We start from the raw sequence: 17,029 nt of genomic DNA, 5'->3' as shown, positions 1-17,029 counted from the left end.
ACTGTTCCTTCCCAAGCCAGCTCTTCTGACAAGACAGAAAACACTCGGAGCAGCCTTTCCCGGCACAGATATCTGCCGCAGAAGATGAAACGAGAGCTTACCCTGCTGTCAGTTTGAGCGGCGTTGGGTTTGAGCTGGAGAAACACCCCCACACACGCACACACCTGCTCCCACATACTCTGGCTCAGCCCCAACTGTCCCCGCGCCACGTTTCGCGTTCAAGGCTGAGCGGGTTTTGCTGCCGGGACACGTCTGGGTGCCCAGGATCAGGTTGGGACGGCCGGAGCTCGCTGGCTGGGGACCCACGGACCCGCCGGGCAGCAGGCGGTGGAGCGGCTGGGGCCAGCTGCCCGGGCTCCGGGAGGACACCGCAGCTTTGTGTGCCTGTGTGCGGTGTGGGAGGCTCCCCCAGCTTGGCACCAGAAGGTTAGTGCTTTTAAAAGACTATTGTTTTCACCCTGTGCTTTTGGAAAAAACAAGGGGGGAGCTGGGCAGAGGCAAAAGAGCCACCCTGGCTTCTTCTGCCTCGAGTTTCTGCTGCCATGGGCATCTCCCTGGCTGCACTCCCGGCCGCCTGACCTCCTCCTTCCCACGCGGCCGCTGCTCAGACCCCTGATCCCGCCGGGTTTGTGTTCCCTCACATCTCCCCCTCGCCTCTTTCCCTGTCCTTCACTTGGTCAGAGAGATCTCTGCTGTTTCAGGAGCAGCAGCAGAGCAGAAACACACAGAGGTGTGTCCCCAAAGCTAAGACTTCTCCAGCCTTGGTCTTGCATGAGCATCTCAGCTTTGGTTGTGGTAAACCAGCCACCAAAGCCGATTGCCCTCATCGCTGCAGAGCTGGACCTAAAGATTCGCTGTGAGATGCCTCAGCAACCACGGGGCTAATGACCCAAATAAGAGGAAACACCCAAATATATTGGGGAAAAAACCCCACATGTGCTTTGGGACTCGGTCAGTGGTATCTGAGCTCGGGCTGGTGGGATCTCCAGGGGGTTTTAGCTGGGGTCCCCCTGAGATGCAACACACACATGTCCTTTTTTTAGGAAAGCCAGGTTCAGGGTTTGTCCTCCCTGGCTTTCTCTGTTATCAAACACCTGCCTAATGAGATTTATTAAATCAACTAACTTCTGTATAATAACGACAGGAATGCAGATTTCCTCTGCTCAGCCAGGGCCCCCTGTGACTGTGCAGAGCAATTAGAGGTGACTCACAGGGGCAGGTGGACTCAGCCAGGATCCCAAGAGGGCTGGCCCTGTCCCTGGGATGCAGGGCGCAAGGTTGGTTTCGTGGTGATGCCAAAAAAGCAGGTATTTATCTGCATATAATGATTTTTTCTGCTGTAATGGGATGAGCATGGAAGGTATTTTTCCTTTGGAGGCGTTGCAAGGTAACATCTCATTATGTAAAGGATCCAAACAGCAAAGGGCTGTTGCTAATTGGCAGTAATATTTAAGTTTCCCACCTGGAGCTGGTTGAGTTGGCTGATGACGTTGTCTGCAGCTCGGCTGCCTACTGGTGTGGAGGCTGGGGAAGGACCGTGGCTCTTGGTGAGCCTCAGCACTGGAGGATGCTCTTCCTGGGAGTGAAGGTCAGGAGCAGGTTAACACCCAGAAGGTGTTTCCTAGGTGTGGGCAAGGTGTTTGCTTTGGCTTGTCTCGTAGCTCCCTTTCAATGGCAGGAACAAATATTTCCTTAGTGTAATGACTGGAATGATGAAAATTCACTGTCTCGGCCTGAAATGATGAGCAGCTTCCTGGTGTGTGTCCCCAGCTTGCCCCACAGATGAGGGCTGTCATGCTCTTTGGTTAAGATAACAGGGAGCCAGACCTGGCCCTGCTCTTGACAAATTTTAATCTTGTGATCTAGTTCCTGGGCTGAAGTGGTTTCACATGGCAGCAGAGGGATGCTTCCCAAATTGAGGTACTGTAACTACATGTCTTAAAGTTAAAGACTCTCTTAACTGCTAGTGGTGAAAGGAGCAGCCTCCAAGCCCTGCCATAAAGCCCTGTTCCACCCGGGGCAGGTGGGTGATGGGTGGGAAGATCTGGCCTTTAACCTTGAGGAGTTTTTCCTGGTGTGCAGCTGCTGTGTACTCTGCTGTATCTCAACAGCTTCTGTGGTCAGATCCTGGGGTGGGGAACTTGGCTAAAGTGATTCTTGTCTACGTAGCCTTTTCAGTGGGGTGAGATGCGTGAATTCAAGTGCTGAGACTTTGGGTTTATGGCGTTGGGCTTTAAATGCAAACAGCTAAATCGGGAGGAGGTTTCATGGGGTTAGACTGAGCCCTGCAGCGGCACCAAGAGCAGATTCAAGCCAAGTGCTTGGACAAATTTGACATCTCCAGAGCTGTAGACAGTGCTCTGATCTCTGACATCACTCCTTAGAGCCACACTGCTAATCCTTTGTATCTGTGCAAACACAAGAGGAGAATCTCTCTGTTGTTTCCTTGTTCTGGCCAGACCTTCTTTCCCTTCCTCCTGCAAAGTGCAGGCTTGAGGACACAGCCCAGCCCTTGAGTTTCTGGGAGAACTTGGGGGCACAGAAACCCGGCTCTGGCTCAGTTGTGCCACAGAGGTTTTTTGTGATCTGGAGCTTATTGTGCTGGGCGGGTTGGCAGATGCTCTGAACTGGCAGAGCAGGAGGGAGATCGTCACGTGGAACAAAGTGCTGTGTCCTGGCAAAACTAAGGAGAAAGTCTAGTCTGTGGGCTTACCCGCTGAGTGCAATACGGTGCTTAAAAGTCATCTTGTGGAAAAGTAATGGGTGATCTGGTTGAACGGTATTAGCTGTATGAGTTTCCGTAGGTGTTTGTGCTCTAGGTGCTGTCTCTGAATTCTTTCTCCATGAAGGAGCTGTCATAAAAGTAGATATTTAAATAATGTCAAAGGCTCTTTGACCCCAGCACTGTGAGGGGAGGGCATGAGTCACAAAGAAAATAGTGATGTTTTCTTTGCTCAGCCTTTCACATTCTTCACCCTTTAAATAAAAATGAATATTAATAAATCCAGCAGACCCTAAAAAAACCCCACCCTTGGAGTCAGGTGCCAAGGGGAATGAGGACCTCAAAGGAGAATGTGCAAAAACACTTGGTCATGAAAAGAAAACAGCAGTGAGGTTGAACTGATGAGTAGTGATTGAAATAGCAATCTTGGCCCTTTGAAGACCACTGACATCAAGGAAGCTCTAACTGAAATCACTAGTCCTGCATGCTGTGTGTTTTCCCTTGGTCTCCTGGCCACCTCTGTTTACTTTTTGTTGCCACCGAAAGTCACCCGTTTTGTGGCTACGCTGCTATTGTTTAATTGTAGTTCTGACTATTCACATGAAATATTAAGTGTCAAGCCAACCCTTAGGTAAATGAGAGCTCTCTACACACCACCCTACCATTTTTTTCTGTTTTCTGAAGCTTGTAGAACAGTTTCTGCCTCACCTTATGCAGGTATAAGCCCCGAGTACCACTGTCAAAGTAAACAATTATTACTGTTTCACAGCACAAGTAGGATCAAACTGAAGCTCCAGGGACAGCAGTTTATCTTCCCAGAGTAAACACTTGTTTTTGTAATATGATTGCAAATTAATTCCAGAGATAATGTGATACCATGTAATTGAGAGTCCCCTGAGCTGGTACCAGAGTCTATTTTTGCCAAGCTCTCTGCAGACCACTGGGGATGTTACCAGTAATGAAGATTTAGGGAGTCCTTGCTCACTTTGAAGGTTCGTGTCCTACACCCCTATGCTGCTGGAGGTCTCTCTTGTCCCAGAAAATCAGTGCAATAATAAATTTTCTCTCCTTCTCCCACCTTCCCGCATTCCTATACTGCTTGATATTAGATGGGCCAGAGGCTGTGTGTGCTGCGTTTGTCCCAAGGCTGATGGGACAAAAGAGAAAAAAAGCTGTGGAGAGGGTGCTGCAGCCCTTCTCCCATCTGGGATGCTAACCTGAGTATTTCCTCAGCCCAGCCATCAATTTCTCATGGAATTTGTAAGCAGGTACTTGTCCGAGACCTCTAACCTACTGGCTGAAGCAGGTCAGCAATTTCCAGTCTTATTCATGCCTGCTGCCAAGCTGGGGGTTCAAAAGCTTAGGAGCTACTAGCGTACAGAATTTGCCCCTCGGAGTTCCCCTGAAATGTTCTTTTAAGTGACACGGGGAAAGGGCGTGAAGTCTCCAGGCTGCTGCGAAGGCAGTCGGGGGGTGCCTGGGGCATTGGTGCCATCAGGGGCTCCAGGCACGTGCAGGATACAGGTGTATGTGCTGATGGACGGGGGCTGTGTGCTGGCCAGGGGCACCTCTGGGTGCCTGTGGTAACTCTTCCCAGCCTGGCCGTACTCTCTAGATGCTGTGGCAACGCAGACAAAGTGAGAAGGATGCTAGTAAGAGTTGCAACGTTAACCCTGTTTCTGCAAGGCGCAAAGACAGCTGATCAGAGGAAACCTGTTTATTGTGAGGTTTAGGAAAACAATTTTTATGCAAATTGCTTTTTTTTGGCAAGTAATGGGGTTGATAATGAACTTGGAATTACAGTTTTAAGAATACAAATACATAGGATCTTGTTCAACAAACACAAAACAAGCTTCTTCCCCGGGGAACATTAAATGAGCAAATGTTTGCTAAAATAAATGGGCAACAAACACAGGTGGGGGGAGACAAAACAAAACAGCCCGGAAGCCAAAACCCCACTGAAGAAGCAGCAGTCACATCTTCAATTTTATACTCAGGCTGTACTTTCACTTTGCTTTTCCTGTTCGATAGCTGCCAGAAAAACAGAGGAAACAAAACCATCATTGATAAACATTATAATGATTTTGCAGGACACAGATTTCTACGGTCATTCTTAAAGTCAGAAGATGGTAAGTCCCCACTTGCTTCTTTCGTCACCCTGGAAATGCCAAATCAATCCCACGCCTGCATAGCTAGTAGGGTGCAGTTCATGATGTGCAAACCTCCTCTTGTATTTACAGCTTTAGCGTTGGTAGGGATAATAAAACAGGGAAAACCCAGGTATCTTATGTCGAGGGACAGTGCGTCTCCGTGGTTATCGGTACAGACACATCCAAAGCGGTTAGTGATACTCTTCTGATGGAAACCACTCGCAATGCCTGGTCCAAAGGCAGAGAAATGCTATTTGCACATCTGAAGTTGAATGTGAATCCCTGCCCTCACCTGGCTGCCTGTGCACAGTGTGTGTACGGGAGAAGACCCTGCCCGAGAAAAGCCCAGGGGTGCTTTGCTAAGGAAGACTGCCTGTTAGATGAGGATGACGATGGGTTTCTCTTGCAGCCTTATTCCCAGACAAGGTGCCTGGAGCTCTCCTGACCAGGGCTGGCAGCAGGTACCAGTGGGGTGCAGCAGCTCATCTGCCTGATAACACGTGAAATCCAGAGCCCAGGCACCTTTTGGGGATGCTGCCTGGCCTGCCAGGGATGTGCAAGGGTTTGCCTGGGCGACTGTGTCTCCAAAGAGGCTGGTAATGTGGCAATTACAAACAGTTTGATCCTATTACCTGCAACCAGCAGAAAAACTGATCTTGCTTTTAGCAGAAGCAAGAGCAATCCCATCAGAAAGGATTTTTCAGACAAAATGCACCATCAATTATAACTACTTGTATGCTTGGAAGCCCAGCATAGAGCACAAATCTTAGTATTACCCCCAGTTAAAGTCAGGGATGAGTTTGAGCCTGTAATCCTGTGATTAACATTCACTTTGCATATGAACTGCAATACAGATGTGTCCTTGCTACTTGTAGTTGAAATAACCTCATAAGCACTTACTTTCTTTAGTGGGCAATGGATTTTTCTCTCTGGTTTCTGTCTTCTTCAGCTTGGTCTTGTCAAATGTTTCAATTTCTGCAAAATCTGGTTTGTCGGACATGATGGGTCCTGACAAAGAAAGGAAAAACACACCCATGCCTTCATTAGCTAGTGCTGTGATATCAGCCATCTGCAAAGCATTTTCTGCTCGAAAGAAAAAAATATGAAAATACCATAAAAACGTTTAGTCAAAAAAACCCCCACAAATCTAACACCTCAATCTGGGACCTCTCCCTCAGGCTTGGCTCTTTCAGAGCAAAAGAGGAAAGGCATAAATAGAATTTTATCTAGATTTCTCAGCCAAAATTTCTAAAAATCATGGAAACAAGAATATCTCAGTAAAGACAAGACAATGCATTAATTGCCAATAATCCATGGTGCCTCCTGACGTAAACCTCTATTTTAAGGAATGCTGCTAACCCAAAAGTCTACAATAAACCCCAAATCCAATATGAACAAAGAGCTTCAATTATGATTTTGTTTTAATTAATAGGATTTGTCTTTAATTCTGAGCACCCTGTCCTGAGTGCGTACATACCCCGGTATCTGGATGAGCTCCTGTGGACACTTTTGCTTAACAATAGAGGACCGGTTCACCCAGCCCTTTGTTTGCTCTCGCACTCTCTTACCCCAGTCGCAGGCTCAATGGGTTTGATTATTCCCTATTATAAGAAAAATCCACAAAGCACACTGGCATTCAACACGTCACCTGTCAAAACTTCCCTAATCCAATTCCTGTTTTTAACAGAAATTCAAATTAAAATCCAGCCTGGGTGTTATTCCCTGATTTCAGTGGAGTTTCCCATCAAGGCGAGGTTCGGCCCAGAGATGGCTGATATAATTACATTTTTTTTTTCCTTCCTGAAGACAATCAGACTTCATTGCTATCTGCACTGAGACAACAGAAGTAAATATTCACAGGAAAAAAAATAAAAATGAAAATCTACTAAAACCACATGGCATTACCGTCTGGCTGCTCTCTCCTCAGCTGCTTGGTGTCGGTCTGAGGCAGTGTGAGTTGAAAAAGGTCAGGGTAATCCCTCCTCTCCTCTCCTCTCCTCCTCCCGCCCGAGCCCATTGCTATTAATATTGATTAGTTTAGTGCTGGGATTGCTCAGCGTTTAGGGAAAGGACAGATTCCTGCTGCAGAAAGTGCACGAGGGAGGGAAATGGGAAAATTGACATGGAAAACTGCCGAAATACATCTTGATTTTTTTTTTTCTTTTTTTTACTCATTTACCAAGTCAATAATATTTAGGTTTCCCTTCCTGCCCTTATTTTACAATACTGAAGTTCAGAGTTAAGGTGAGGTTTGGAGTTTATTTAAGGGCTGGTGCTGCAGCTTTTGGGGAGTTTTTAGGCAAGTTCAGCAAAGTGCCTGGGGATGGTCCCCCACCTGGCCAGGCTGGCAGAAGCGCATGGTCCAGGCTGGAGAGGGCTCCTAGCACAGGTGTGGTACGATTGCTGCAATTGAGGCCCGAATTTGAGATAAGCACCACGCTGGCGTCCAGGAATGTGTCCTGAAAGGAAGAACAATGAATCTTTCATTCGCTCCCGTTTTGGTAGCTACCAGCCCACTTGCCGGTGCCTCCCTCAGCCCAATGGCGCGTGGCTCTGCAAGCCAAACCGGGCAGCTGCCCACAGCTGACCTTCCTGCCTTCGCTTTGCAAGAAGCTGTGTCAGCCCGTCCTGCTTGCGTGGCCGTTCCCTATACTCCATCCCATCCCGACGCTGGACTGTGCTGGACTCACTTGCAGGGAACCTCTGCTGTTGCAGCAAAGGGAGAATGCACTGTAGAAACATGGCTAGTAGCCCTATTTTGTGTGTTTGCAAGATGCATTTTGTATTAGATGTGGATACCACCTGTAGCCACCTCCTAGAGCCACTGGTCCCAAGGGCTGTGGACATCCCTGTGGCTGTGACGTGCTTCCAGCAATGCTTTTCCACACAAAAATATTTGGGAATCCTTTTTCAAGGCCCTCAGGTTTGGGAGGGAAGGGCTGCGTGCATCCTCCTGGATGCTGGTGTGGGTTTCCTCTTGTGTAACTTTGCAAGTCGGCATCAGAATTACTTGTCTAGACTCCACAATAGTCAACACTTGGGATAAAATTAATTGTGCCCTAGGAGTATCTGGGTTTCTCTACTGACTCTAAAGGGAGCCTGGGCAATGAGCTCAAGGACACAGAGGTGTCTCACAGCTGACTGAGAGCCTGGGAAGGTGCTGTGGCTCTTTCTGTTGGTGTAATAAGTTTAGGTAGAGTGGGTTTGAGTGATGTGTGTGCATGGAGAAAATGGATGTGTTTTAAAGACTAGTTCTTCCAAAGTGTGTTTAAATTAAAATAATGTACACAAATGCATAAAAAATTATTATTTTTGCTCACCAGCACTCATAAATAATGATTCCTTCCTTAACCCATTCTGTTTTCTGTATCTTCAGAGAGTGCAGGGCTTGCTGCGTACCCATGGCAAACGGTACCCTAAAAGCACTTTATGTAGCTGTGTCTGTGGTATTTGAGGTAAAGGAGAATGGAGTACTGCAGTGGTGGAAAAACCTGCATAATGCTGCTCGGCTGGAGCTCCAGAAATGGTCTGGGTCCCTGTGAAAACCTGGCTGTGCTGCTTCGGGACCTCAATTTATCCTGGCACTAATGTAGCTATTTTTTTGTTACGCTAAAAGCCCAGTTGACTTGTGCAGGCTGGCTCGGTTACCTCTGCCTCAGCACTGACTGTCCATGCAAAATCAATCTGGGTGCGTACCAGCCATATTTAGCATCCGGACTCAGTTCCCTTGCTTCCATCCCCTTACTCCAACCAATTGTCAAAAATAGAAAGCTGTGTTCTTGACTGAAAACCCCTGGGAATAAGCAGGAAGGCGGCCGCTGGGTGAATATTCTGTGTAAGCTGTAGCTGAGATTTGGCACTGAATGGTCTTAGTGTCTGTTTAAAGAGAGCATTATCCTCCTGTCGTTAGGCTGGACACCAGATTTAGAAGATCAGAAGATCAGACAAGACTTTAAAACACAATCTGAATGATTCATGAATCTGAATTCAGACAGTTCGTGAGTTTCAGTTTTTTAAATGTATGTCCATTTTTACAAGTAACCATTAGAATTCTTATCATGAAGAGAGCTTATAAAGTTATTATAACATTTAGACTGGCACAAATTCTCTCAGATGTAGAGAGCAAACAAAGTGCTAGGACAGCGAAGAAGAAGAATCTCGCTTCTGGCTTTCTGTGTACAGTCACAGGCTCGGCCCCTAGCATACACAGCAGAGCTCGGGCTTTTATAAACATGCTAAGACAGGGTGAGCATGCTTGTTTTTTCACCACCACCATTTCAATTGCCCGATTTATTGGCAGACCCAGTATTAAAAACAGTTTGGATACATTGTTTGGGTTTTTAGGCTGAAGATGACCAGGTTTTTAATTGATACTGGGTTGGGTTTCTGAGGAAGGTGCAAGTGTTAGTCCATGTAACATAATGATGAGAAATGACATGTTGTCACTCTCGGATGAAATCAGTAGATTCTCATCCCCATAATGAACATCTTGACCATTGCATAGAGTGTCTGACAAGTTTCTGTAGCTTCTAATTATGGTACTGTCGCCAAACACAGCTTGTATTGGGTTCAAGGGTCATGTTTACATACTTGGTGCAGGACAGACAGCTGTATGTAGTTTTCATATGGAAAGTTTGGAGTTTGGCCTGAGGGCATTTCACACTGCGTGGAGATGAGGCTGGTCACAGGAAGGAAAGACGGATAGGTAATATTTTACTCGGATGCCTCTTACTTTCAGTAGGAACTGGGATATTCTTGCTAATATGAGCAGTGAAGCAGTTACTTGACAGCAGGTTTTTAATGGCAGGATTTCAGAGTCACCACCTTCAGTAAGGGGAACACGGCAGCCACCTGGCCTTGGGATGACTGCGGTAGCAATGAACCTCAATGGTCTCTGAGGTGCAGAGTCAGCTGAGTGATCCAGCACATAGAAATGAGAACAGCCAGCAGAACAAGCAAGTCAGAAGTGCCATAGGATCTTTCAGATCCTATACATATAGAGCACGTAAAGCCATATTGTATGGCCATGTCTGAAAAGCTGCCCCAGATACAATGGAAATTGCATTTTATTTCCATCTGCTGCCAAAGGATGAAGGGCTGAGTCAAACCTGCCAGGACTGACACCTCTGATACCAGTGATTCACCCACCACTGACAGCATTAAACCATGCCTGGCAGCGCAAGCCACTGAGTGTCTGTCAGACACCCACAGAGAAACAAGAGAAAACAAATACTTGCTACCAGGATGCACTAATAGGTGAGAGGAAATGTTTAAAGGGAGCTGAAGTGCAAACAAAAATTCAGAGGGGAGTCTGAAGAGTGAGGCTGGGAGGTTTGAAGCCTGCTGCTGCTCAGCTTTTTCCCTTGGCTGTTGTCACTTGGAAGCAATGAGCCCAACCTATATATATATATATATATATAAAAAAATACATATATATAAGGTCTATGGCCTTTCATGGGCCAGGGTGAGGCTGTGCTCATGTTTGGCTCAAGAGGTGCTCTGGCAATGTCAAGTTTCACAGAGACTAATTGGGCAATTGCAAGAAGAAGGGGCTTCTTTCTCTTTGGTGTAATAGTGGGAACCAGATCGCATCTATTTCTATACGGAGTTGAGGAGGGACAAAGCACCCTAATGCGAGCAGCCGGTTACAGGAACAGACGCTCGAGCAGATCAGTGTCTGTAGCTGAGCCAATAAGCTGACACAACTGATTTTATAATCACATTAGTGCTGTCTCGAAATAACACACCCACTCAAATATAACAGTGATTTCATTTTCAAAATGTTGTGGTATTTTTGGTGCTAAAGGTAGGGGATTAATTTTTCAAGGTCAAAAGCTGGGCTGGAATCTGCAAGCACCCTAATTCCTTTAGGTGCCTATGAGCATTGAGCACCTTCCAGAAAGGTAGCAGGACTGGGCATGTTATCAGCTATCCTTAGAAGGTTTCCCGTCCTTAGGGGAACAGGAAAAAAAAAAAAAAGGCTACAGCTTCACTGAAAGGGTTTTCTTAGTTCTCTTTGTGCCTTTTGTTCCATCTTGCTGCCAAAAAAAAAAATCCATGTTTGGGAACGGAGACAGGTTCCCAGGCTAAGAGACAATGAATCCTGGGGGTGTAAGGAAGGCAACGATCTCTGACAGGGGGTGTAATGCTGCACTGCTAGTGTGTAAACACTTGATACTTGTCTTCTGCTGTATGTTTTATCATTAATTAAGGTGTTTCATTTTCCCTATTGAGACCATTGAGCTTAACGGTAGGTACGTACAGAAGATGCAGGGAGAGGAGAGGCAAGTTGTAGGCATAGTCTTTCTGCTTGGGCTATTTTTTCTAAACCCATGTTTTCCGAAGAGCTCTGGAGTTTAGACAGTCTATACTAGGAGTCCCATTGCAGCAAAAAGAGAAAACATAAGCTAGTGGGTGTGGAAATTTCCTCTCTCCCTCTTTTTTTGGTCTTACAAAACTCGTTATGGGGGTGAATTTTTGTAAGTTTAACCAGATGGAGATTCTTGCAACAGAACTTTAAGAACTGACCCAAAAGCGTGTCTTCCAGCACGAAGTGCTTGGCTTCAGCCTGGCCTTTTCTAGCAAAATGTGGTGACACACATGTGCGTTATTAAAGAAAAAAACAATTAATACGAAATGTCCATGCACATGCTTCTCTTCCAAAGACAGGGTGGGGAAAGAAGCATGTGATGTATTAGTCACATTAGTTATTATGTATAGAGCACATGACAGTTTGTGATGAATACTGGTCTAGAAACGCTAGTTTAGCATGACTTCCAGTCTTTAACAATCTTTTTTTTTCCTCTCTCTCCTGTCTCTGGACAGAAGCATCCCTTGCAAGCAGCAGCTCTTAGGGAAAGAGGAAGACAGAGAAGTCTTGGGTGAACGTTGGGAGTGTGCTCAAACGTGGCCCTTCTCATGCAGCCGGCTGCCCTGGAATTAAACAATCCACTGCTGGATTTCTCACTCTTTGCTTTAAACAAAAGGAAAATCACTGTTCCTTATGAAGATTAAATTGTGACACCCAGTGTGCAGCAAATAGATAACCAACATAATCCAAGATAAGACAATCAAAGACAAGATAAAAAAATCCAGAGATCTACTAATTTGATATTAACTTCAGATTTTCTTTTTGTCTAGAGGAAAAAGGACAATCCACACTGTGCTGGGGTAGATATGGGGGCACAGTATCCTTGACTTTTGGGACACAGAGCTCTGGATATAGTTTTGATGGGTGCCTAACCAGCACTTGTCTTTGTGTTGCCAAATCATTCCACTTTCAATAGCAGGAGACCTCCTGGCAGCTTAAGTATGTTTTGTGGTTTGGGGAAAAGAAGATAAACCCTGAAGTTTTTCAGCTGTTTAAGGAAATGAGACTGCTGAAGCAGAATGGACTAGGCAGCCAAGTATCTTTTCTAGCTGATCTCTGAGAGCCATTTCCAGAATTAAAACTTGTATTTCTACTTGAAGGGATACATACATCATCTTTTCCAAAAATAATTTTCCAATTTTCTAAGCTTGTTGTACAGAGTAAGCCAAACATGTAGGTATTACATACTGTGTACAAGATCAACAATTATGTAAGAAAGTGGTAATCAGTAAGTTGCACATTAACTTCTGCCTGTTCAAATGAAAGCTGTGAGTATATTATGTTAAATGCTGTTTTTCTTCTCTAAAATTTAAAAAAAAAAAGAAAAAAAAAAAAAGAGACTATTTTCCTCTCGTGGTTTCTGAAGTGAACATCTACCTATCTCTTCAGAACCTGACCAAACTAGAACCTTTTCAATGACTACTTTCATGGCTGTTTTCTTGCAAATATATATAAAGTGCAGAAATCAGTTGTAGTATTAAGACTGTGTCTTCATAACAGGGTTAACTTGAGCTCTGCACACTCAAACTGACTCCTCTAGAGTTAGTATACTTTGCGTGTGAGTGACCACACCATGAAATAACATGGGAGCAGCAGAGAGCGATTGTGTTGGCAACAGAAAAATTGTGCTAACTTGAACTGTAGCCTTTCCCCAATTCAGGGTAAAAGCACCACTGTGGCAGCTCAAGTATAGAACTTTGTGAGCACAACGAATGGGAATTCAAAAGGGATGGGGACATTCAAGGTTTATTTCAAGTTAACTTTTCAGTGGAAAGTAGCTTTAGGGCATGAGTTCATGTTTGTCCACAACCCAAACCGATGAATGCAGAGAAAAGCAAAAAGGAAGTGAAAAACGAAAGTGTGCAATATTGTAATTTTCGTTTGTATGATGCATACATTGAATGATTTTTCCCTTTGGATGAATACTAGCTTGCATAAAATTCAAATAACTCAGCTGTCTACAGATGGGGGGGGGAGAGTGTGGGAAGGGGAACAGAAGGAAGGAAATGGAACTGAGAAGATTGAATTAACCTTTCAATGTCTTGAATTTCAAGAAGGGAAGAATTATGTCCTGTTAAGTCCACAACCATGCAATTAAAATGTGAACAAGGCTTAAAAGCCACATTTGCCCCATATTCCTAGATGTCTACTTTAAAGACAGATCTTCCAAAACCATGATTCAGATCCAAAAAGTATTCAAAGGCAGGAAAAAATCTTATGCTGTAAATGTTTATTTTAATCACAGAACTCTGGTAGAAAACTGAGTAAAAATGTCTGACATTTACGTAGAACATGTGCCTTTGATATTGAATTCAGTATAAAAAAATCCTTACATATGTGTCTAGTAATGGCAGACAGTCTTTGAAAAGATGATTGGATTTCTCTGTGCTGGAGTTTCTGTTTCTATAAAATAGATTCTTTCACTTGTTTGCTTGAGCATTGTGAAGCTTCATTTGTTAATACAGGGTAAAGCTTTAAAAATGGACTTTGATTCTTAGGTGCCTTTTTGGACACCATAAGTCAGAAGAACTGGATACTTGCTGATTTGAGAGCCCCCATGGAGAGTTATCGATGACCAACACGGCCAAGTGTCTTGTGCTGGGCATCCTGAAATAAAATGTTTGTTAGAAAATTTTATAATGCTGGAAAAGAGGAACAAAGTAAAGACTCAGTCTGGGGATGTGTCTCTGTTTCTGGATGAAGTATGCAGGAAAGGAAAGCTTTTTGCAGAGCAACCAGCTGGAAAGTGTTACTGTTTGCTAATTTTCTTTGCTGTTGAAAGGACTCACGTGTGTCAATATTTTTGCAAGATATCAATAGGATCCATTTAGGACAAAAACTGAGCACTTCCAAGTCCAGGAAAGTATATCAAATAATTCATTTATACATGGAAAATTAAAACCAAAAGCAAATACTTTGCTGACACACGAATAATTTTTCCCCCAAGCAAAAACTGTTGGCATATAATATACAGGTATTACAGCTGACAGTGTCTTGCTCTGCTATGCATCAGATTTCCATTTCCTTCTAGTAAGATAATGACCCAGTATGAAGGTAAAGAATTGCATAGCAGGCTATCAACCTTCAAAGGATTGGATGGCATTGCAAAATTGATTTAAGTTCTGGAGTATTCTAGCTCAGTTTGTACTAACCCTTGTACAACAGTGAATGCAGTTGGGATAGGGCTGTTTTTCTTTCATTTGCTTCAATTTCTGATGAGGAGTAATGTGGGGCTGTTGCTGGAACTAGACTTAATTGGAAACTAAGCGTTCAGAGAGTATTTATTCTAAAGTTATACTAGGTCAGGACTGACATTGAGGACCCACAAGGGAAATATGGCTCCAGTTCTTCTGCGACATATACTGGTAAGAATGGCTTGTGCTCATGAATAGCTCTTCCTGAAGACAAGGGAATTATGGTAGTAATCATTTCAGATCTACTGAGTTACTTTGTGAGCACCAAGCAGCTGAATCTCTGCAAAATATTTAGGCTGAGCAACTCAGCTGGACTTGTAAGATAACACACAGAGCTACAGAAATGGCTCACCCTTCGTGGTGTGGCCCTGGACATGGATTTACTGATGAGACAGGGATACCAGGCACTCTGGCTCTGTGTCCTAGGAGCCAGATGCTGACTGGATGCATCTGCCAAGCTCCTGGAGCTGTGCAGCAGCTGCAGAATGGATCCTTCTTCTTTTGAGCTGTCCCACGCTGCGGCCTTGTCACTGACTCCATGCAAGGCAGGGCATTGTCATATGTCCTGACGTGTGGCTGACAGTCCTACGTCACGCGGTGGGACTGCAGCCATGCACCTGCACAATCTCTGCTCATATGCTGGGGCTGCTCTGCGTGTGCCTGCGGGTTCAGAGGGGGAAAACGAGCCTGTGCGAGCTCCACACTGTCTTGTCTAGGCTGCTGAAACTGGGCTGGGTGTCTGAGCTGTGTGGCAGTCTGCACGTCCCCGTGGGAGATTTACAAAATGCTACCATAAAATTTGAGCTGTGCCCTGAGATAGTGGAAAACGGATGGGGACAGCCACCACATTGCTCCATTGTCATTTTTAGCAGTGATCTGTGAGGCAGATGCCTTTAATAGCTGTATTTTGGGGGTGTAACCATGCAGCCGCTCATTAGGTTGTTGCCTCCCTTCCCTCTGTATTTACTATCTTAGAAAAAGCGGCTAAAGCACCAGGACTCCCAGGTTCTCCTCAACCTTTCGGAAATAGGCAGCAAGAACACAAAGTGAGCACAAAAGACTAAAATGGCAGCCTGGGACTGCATATGTCTGCCCCCTGCAAGGAACGCTGGAAGCGTTTGAAAGGAGGTAGGATAAGCTGGCACGAAATGGCGTACTCTGAGCCAGTTCAGAGGAAGGAAGACACTGTCTTGGACTCAAACCCAGCAAACAGGTGCCGTGCAGTGCCTGCCTACCTGCCTGCCTCTGCTGTCTGTCTCCTCTCGCCGTGTGTGTTTTGTGTGTCAGGTTTCTTGCAGTTTGATTCCTGTCGACCAGCCAACATATCTGCTGAAGAGCCAGCTGGAGTCCGCTCTCTCCCATGTTTCATCAACAAAATTGCCAGCTTGTTCTGATTCAGTATCTTTATTGTTGTTGATGAGGCTAAATGAATCAGAAAGAACACAGCTATGTATACAAAATACAAATTCAGAAACCTCATCCTCATGCGAGGAGACTTTATTAGCTGTTCAAGTGGAGAAATCTGCTGTGGAAGCAGACTGACAGCAAATACAGACCTCCCGAGAGTCCATTTCCCTGACCCTACACGTTTTGTTGGTTTTGTATGGCACCTCCCAATGATACCAGATCTTCTAGGGGGAAAATAGAGTTTTAGATCTGATTAAAACCAGGCTAATTTACTGTGGGATTGTGACTCTCCCTTCTTTGGATTCTAAATGTAAAACCTCTTAATGAGTCTTATAAATGTATCTCTAGATAAAATTTAGAATCCATGTTGGAAAACCTGAGACAAAACCCTCCCAGCTATTGGCAATACAGAAGTTTCAATTAATCCCATCCTACATCTATAGGGCTTTTTTTTTTTCCTTTCATACATTTTTTGTCAGTTTTTCACGGGAAGAAAAGCTTTTCCCACAAGGATTTTTACTAACTAAATCCAAATTTCCTTAAATGCTTTATTAAACCCACCACCCATGGCTGCTGGCACTGCATGACAGAAAAAGCTGTTGTAGTTTTAACGTGGCATGTGGGAACTGCAGACTGTCAGGCACGGCTTTTAACACTTCTGGTGTAAGCTCGCATCTCCTCACTAACTTATGCTAACTTAGTTTAAGGGTGCTAAATTTTGTATTTCAAAATGCATTAGCTCTTTGTCAAAGGGCACTTCGTTACTTCTGGTGTGCTCGTACTTGGGAAATGCTTGGGAGCGATCGCTCTTGATGCTTTAATTCAGAAAATTTACAGGAAGTGTTTTAATACGGTTACGAGAAATGCAGATCGGTAGTGGAGCAGGAGCCTGCGGGGTGACGCTGAGGGCCCTGGTCACGCTCTGGGCGCCCCTCAGCCGGAGTGGGCTGAGGCCGACAGATGGCCGAGTCACTCTAAGGTTAAGAACAAGAGAAAAAAGTTAATCCCTGGCTCATTGCTTGCTGCTCCTGGGTGCGGTGTGGCAGCGGTCGAGGCTCCCCGCAGCCGCGCAGCCCGGGGCCATAACGGACGGCGGCCCCACCGACCCGGGGCAGGAAGCGCCAGGCCGCCAAACTGCCCCCCGGCCGCCAGGCCCCTTCCTCGGGCGGCTTTTCCCGCCCCGGGG

General features: G+C 45.3%; 2 protein-coding genes across 4 annotated transcripts in view; one reads left to right on the top strand and one right to left on the bottom strand.

The window, feature by feature from the left end:
• The first annotated feature begins 234 nt into the window (after nucleotides 1-234).
• Nucleotides 235-17,029, top strand: part of FAM13B (family with sequence similarity 13 member B) — a 66,950-nt gene continuing 50,155 nt past the window's right edge. The window contains exon 1 of one of the 2 annotated variants that reach the window (XM_054841739.1): nucleotides 235-426. The gene's annotated coding sequence lies outside the window, so the exon portion shown is untranslated. The remainder of the gene's footprint in view (nucleotides 427-17,029) is intronic. The other variant, XM_054841737.1, reaches the window with a different exon arrangement.
• Nucleotides 4,464-6,833, bottom strand: LOC129212741 (thymosin beta-12-like). Of its 2 annotated transcripts, none has more exons than XM_054841742.1 (3): nucleotides 6,778-6,833; nucleotides 5,773-5,880; nucleotides 4,464-4,753 (listed from the first exon to the last, which is right to left on the bottom strand). In XM_054841742.1, exons 2-3 carry the CDS (start codon nucleotides 5,870-5,872, stop codon nucleotides 4,716-4,718), a joined length of 138 nt encoding a protein of 45 aa, XP_054697717.1. In that variant the 5' UTR covers nucleotides 5,873-5,880; nucleotides 6,778-6,833; the 3' UTR covers nucleotides 4,464-4,715. The 2 variants fall into 2 exon arrangements, with proteins under 2 accessions (XP_054697717.1, XP_054697718.1); XM_054841743.1 differs by lacking the exon at nucleotides 6,778-6,833 and adding an exon at nucleotides 6,350-6,481.

This window comes from Grus americana, chromosome 14 (assembly GCF_028858705.1).
Source record: "Grus americana isolate bGruAme1 chromosome 14, bGruAme1.mat, whole genome shotgun sequence".
Lineage (NCBI taxonomy): Eukaryota > Metazoa > Chordata > Aves > Gruiformes > Gruidae > Grus > Grus americana.
This window is presented reverse-complemented; position numbering and strand designations above follow the sequence as displayed.